This window comes from Myotis davidii, unplaced genomic scaffold, assembly GCF_000327345.1.
Source record: "Myotis davidii unplaced genomic scaffold, ASM32734v1 scaffold6, whole genome shotgun sequence".
NCBI lineage: Eukaryota > Metazoa > Chordata > Mammalia > Chiroptera > Vespertilionidae > Myotis > Myotis davidii.
This window is the reverse complement of record NW_006383011.1, coordinates 5,485,357-5,491,060: the sequence shown is the minus strand read 5'-3', so window position 1 is coordinate 5,491,060 and position 5,704 is coordinate 5,485,357. Positions and strand designations below refer to the sequence as shown.

At 38.1% G+C, this 5,704-nt stretch overlaps 1 protein-coding gene across 1 annotated transcript in view; it reads left to right on the top strand.

Moving 5' to 3' along the window:
- The window catches only part of KIAA1841 (KIAA1841 ortholog), a 43,575-nt gene that overhangs the window by 35,840 nt on the left and 2,031 nt on the right, over nt 1-5,704 (top strand). Inside the window, exons 16-19 of the mRNA XM_006778569.2 lie at nt 1,758-1,849; nt 4,273-4,301; nt 4,379-4,452; nt 4,913-5,001. Coding sequence (XP_006778632.2) covers nt 1,758-1,849; nt 4,273-4,301; nt 4,379-4,452; nt 4,913-5,001 — 284 coding nt within the window. The remainder of the gene's footprint in view (nt 1-1,757; nt 1,850-4,272; nt 4,302-4,378; nt 4,453-4,912; nt 5,002-5,704) is intronic.

Below are 5,704 nucleotides of genomic sequence, written 5' to 3'. Positions count from 1 at the left end.
AAGAATCTACAGTTTTAAAAAATATTTCAGTGATGGAGTTTTTTCAGAGAGGAAGGGAGAGGGAGAGAGTGATAGAAATATCAATGAGAGAGAACCATTGATCGGCTACTTCCTGCACGCCCCCTACTGGGGATCAAGCCCGCAACCTGGGCATGTGCTCTGACCAGGAATTGAACCGTGACCTCCTGGCTCATAAATTAATGCTCAACCACTGAGCCATGCCAGTCGGACTAGGGTCCCCTTTTCTCCACATCCTTGCCAGCAATTGTAGTTTTCTTTTTTACCTGTTTGCCATTCTGACAGGTGTGGAGTACTATATCGTTGTTTTAATTCGCATCTATCTGATGATTAGTGACTTGGAGCATTTTTTCATATGTCTCTTGGCCATCTGTATGTCCTCTTTGGAGAAGTACATTGGTTTCTAAATTTAAAACCAAGCCTTACTTTTATGAAGGGGTTGTATTCTGAAGGCTTTAATGCAATGGATGAGGACTTGGCTTTCTAAATCTACATATTGGTTTATAATATGAAAGAAAATAAAGGAAGTTCCATCAAGATTTCCTAACCTTGGCACTAACACAGAATACTCATAAAATTGTAAAGAAAGTGCAGTGTTCTTAGAATCCTCCAAGTTTTTATTTCAGGTGTAACCTTTAATGGGTTTCTCAAAATGTATGACCTCACATCATTGTACCTGAGATGATTTGAAGTGACACTCAAATGAAACATTGACTAACAGTTATCAAAATGTGACTTTAAAATTAAAAACATGATTTTATACAACTAGAGAATGAACTTACGTCAAAGATTTTCAAATCACTGGTGAGAGAAATAGCAGAGAAAGTAGTTCAAAGAGCATTTCAAGATTCAGGTTTTCCTACAATGCAATAGACCTATGACCTTCGGGGTTATCTTTTCTACAAGATAGAAATCATTTGCATTTCTATTAAACACAAAAATCTGCAAGTTAACATGAAACTTCATAGAATCTGAGCCCTTAGTCAGTAGTAGATGGGAAAGTCAAACACAAGGACATTCTCTTTGAGAATTAAACAGTCCTTGTGGGTCTGTGTAACAGTCCTCCAGTAGGCACCGAAAGAACTTGCAATCCACCCTTCGTCTTATTTCCAAGTTTTATATAATTTTTCTTTAAATGTAGTCCTTTATCAATTATTTTTTAATTCTAATTAGTCAAGGAAGAAAATGCTACTATGTTGTTGTTTTTTTCACAGTTAAGGTACAATGTACATGTAATAAGATTTAAAATGTGTACACATTGATGAGTTTTGGCATATGGTTGTATAAACCAACACCAAAATCAAGACATAGAACATTACTCCAAGAAGTTACCTTCTGCCCCTTTGCACTCAGTCACCTTGCCCCACTCCCAACCTCAGGTAACCACGGTACGATGCTTTTGGTCACGATGTTTTACCTTTTCTAACATCTCGGATACTAGTAAGTGAAATTCTGAGTAGGCTTTTATGTCTGGCTTCTTTCACTTACTATGATGTTTTTGAGACTCACCCATATTGCATATATTAGTAGTTCCATTTTATTGCAGAATAGTAGTCTATTGTGTGAATATACCATAATTTGTTTATCCAGTCACCATTTCATGAACATTTAGGTTGTTTCCAGTTTTTGACTCTTGAATAATGCTGTTGTGAACGCAAGGGTTTTATTGTTTGGAAGTAACAAGTGCTTTGGAGAAATATATGGGACTTATACCCCTAACATTAAATTTCTGTTGTCAGGGAAAAAGGAGAAGCCAAAGAAGTTCACTAAACAACCAAAAAAGCAGATGTCTTCACCCTGTGGTCAGAGGAAAGAAAAGACACCGGAGAAGGTAATTCTAAATTATATACTACTAATCTAAAGTTCATATTGAGAAATAAGCAAGTATAGCCAGGGAAATCTGAAAAAGAAGAGAAGCAAATATTCATAATGGAATGCTAGTAGTGTAAAATGAATAAATTATTGTAAAGACTGAGATTAATTAAATATCTCTAAGATGTATTGACAGGTGAAAAAAGGAAAGTGCAAAATAGCATGTAGAGTGGTATATTATGCTACCATTTGTGTAGTATAGGTGAAAGAATATATATGAATATATTGAATGTAAATAAAATATCTCTCGAGCCCTAGCCAGTTTGGCTCACTGGATAGAACATCGGCCTGTGGACTGAAGGGTCCCAGGTTCAATTCCGGTCAAGGAAACATGCCCAAGGTTGCGGGTTCGGTCCCCAGTGGAGGGCGTGCAGTGATGATTCCCCCTCAGCATTGATGTTTCTCTCTCTTCCTCTCTGAAATCAATAAAAATATATTTTTAAAATGTTATATATATATATCAAGCTACATAAGTACTTGATAAGATTGGTTGCCTCTAAGGAGTGGAACTGAATGTCTGGGGGCAAAGGCTTTTTACCGTGTGTGCTGTTTGTAACTTTTAAATTTTGAACTAATATTATTCAAAAATAAAATAAATAAATAGACTTTAAAATGAAATAAAATAAATAGATTTTAAATGCCCATCAGCAGATGAGTGGATTAAAAAACGGTGGTATGGCTACACAATGGAATACTATGCTGCTGTATAAAAGAAAACGCTTACCATTTGCAACAGCACGGATGGACCTGGAGAGCATTATGCTAAGTGAAATAAGCCAGACAGAGAAAGATAAATATCACATGATCTCATTTGTGGAATATGGTGAGTTTCAACAATAAAGAATTTAAAAAAAATAAAAATGTTATGTAACTATGACCACCTTGTTGTTCTTTAAAAAGGGAAATAAACATAATGTTACTACAAAAAAAAAATTTTATTTATTTATTTATTTTTTTAAATATATTTTATTGAGTTTTTACAGAGAGGAAAGGAGAGAGATAGAGAGTTAGAAACATCGATGAGAGAGAAACATCGACCAGCTGCCTCCTGCACATTCCCCACTGGGGACGTGCCCGCAACCAAGGCACATGCCCCCAACCGGAATCGAACCTGGGACCTCTCAGTCCGCAGGCCGACGCTCCATCCACTGAGCCAAACCGGTTTTGGCACAAAAAAAATTTTTTAAATAAATTATAGAAGATGGGGCAAACAGAGGTTTATAGTTGTGAGTACCTGAAGCACAGAGTTTATTCTTGTATTATTTATTAATTGTATTGTTTCCCGTACAAGAAACTGTATATCTACGTTTGCCCCATCATGTATTTTACGTTATTTTAAAATAATTCTTATTTCCCCATGTCATCAAAGAAAGGGGTGAAAAGCCAGGTGGGAATAAGAGGACAGTATAAACCACAGTTGGCTAAAAGAAAAGCCCTGGATTCCAAAATGTGTGAAAGCTGGGGTTGAGAGAAGTACCACACAATTGCATTGGGTGGGTTGTACATTCATCTTTGTGCTAATTACTATAGGCACATAAATGGGTGAATTATAAAAGATTGCATAAGCTGGGGCTTCCAGATCAAACAAATAAAGCCGGGTTCAAATTCCAGGTTTGTTTCTCTTTGGATACAATTCTTAATTTTTATAAACCTGTTTTATTATAGAGACTAGAGGCCTGGTGCATGAAATTCGTGTGTGTGTGTGTGGGGGGGGGTGACCCTCAGCCTGGCCTGCACCCTCTCCAGTCTGGGACCCCTTGGGGGATGTCTGACTGCCGGTTTAGGCCCAATCTCAAAGACCGGGAGTCGGACATCCCTCTCACAATCCAGGACTGCTGGCTTCTAACCACTTGCCTGCCTGCCTGCCTGCCTGATCGGCCTCTAACTACTCCCCTGCCAGCCCAATCGCCCCCAACTGCCCTCCCCTGCAGGCCTGGTTGCCCACAACTGCCCTCCCCTGCCAGCCTGATCATCCCAATTGCCCTGCCCTACAGGCCTGGTCACAACTGCCCTCCCCTGCAGGCCTGGTTGCCTGCCCTCCCCTGCAGGCCTGGTTGCCCACAACTGCCCTCCCCTGCAGACCTGGTTGCCCACAACTGCCCTCCCCTGCCAGCCATCCTGTGGTGACCATCTTCTGGCAGCCATCTTGTGACAACATTGCGGTGGCCATCTTGTGATGACGTCACACGATGCCACCTAGGCTTTTATTATATAGGATAATAATAACATCTGTCTCACATGGTTGTTGTAAGGCTTAAATGAAATAATTGTAATGCTCTCGGTACAGTATTTTGCACTCATTAAATATAAACTTTTATTACTATAGCACTAATCAGTCAATATGTTCTAATTGGGCTTTACTGTTGTCTACTTTTTTTTTAGTCAACTTCTAGAGATGTGTCTCCTTTCCTGTGAGTATTGCTCCTGAATCCAGTCAAATATTCACTCTGAAAGCACCAGTGCTGACTTTGGTTTAACTTTTCACTAGTGTGAGTATGCAGAAGAATAAGTGGGATGTCACAAGATCCTTGAGATTCAACCAGGATGCACAAAGAGAAGATGGTAAGTTTTATTACTTGTGTAATATGCGAGTTAGGTATAATTAACAATAATAGGAATCTTTTATGTTATGAAGTATGCTGAATAGCTTTAAAGGTTTTAACTGGAATAAGGCTCAGAATTAAAACATTCCTTAGACATCAACCAGAGTTTCATTACTAGACTGCCCTCTATTTTATGCACGTGTATGGTTTTAAGGTCTCTCAGACTGACTTTTGCTCACTACTTTCACTCTAAAGATGACAGAATATGGTTTAGGCTGATTTATAGTAATCTTAAAAGCATGAAAATTTATCCATGTATGAGCCATTTTTCCACTTGTAGTCTAAAATTCTTCAATGATAATTAGGCTGTAGGTAGTCTGTAAAACATTTTCATAAATACTTGATTGCAATCTTTTTTAAGAAATAAAAGTTATAAATCACGCTTATAAAAAGTAAGATTTATTATTTTTTACCTTCAGATCAGCGACGGATGTCTGAGATTACAGGGCACCTTATAAAGATGAGATTGGGTGATCTGGACCGAGTCAAGTCAAAGGAATCAAAAGAAGTAAGAATTATGAACTAGTGCCCTATGCTTGCTTAGATATGCCTTCCTACTTTCTGTTCATCATGAGGAATATAAAGATGTTTTAGAAATAATTTTAAGAGAATGATTTAAATATTTTTATATTCTATACCAGTTAGCCAATTCATTCACGTAAAAGTTTTCTGCTACCGCTTATTGTCTGTGGTTCATAGGCCCTCTATAACACATATAATAAAGTGCATTGTCACTGGATGTGTGATGTCACACCAACAGAGGCTAACGATGCATTGCTGACCAGATGCTGACTGTCCAGAGGGTGACTTTTAAGAAGTTGCTCATTTGATCAACTCTGCTTTCAGTGCTTAGATGTTATCTCTAAAATAAGATACTATCTTGCTGAAAATGATGACTAGAAATACCTGTGTTCTTGCTAGAATTATATATTAACCATACATTATGTATTACCACAGTATTGGTAATGTTTAGTTATAATTACTCTTGCTATGTTTTTTTTAATTTTTTTTTTATATTTTATTGATTTTTTACAGAGAGGAAGGGAGAGGGAGAGAGAAATATCAGTAATGAGAGAGAATCATTGATGGGCTGCCTTCTGCACGCCCTCTGCTGGGGATCGAGCCCACAACCTGGATATGTGCTCTTCACTGGAATCGAACCAGGAACCCTTCATTTCGCAGGCCAAGGGTCTCTATCCGTGGAGCCAAAC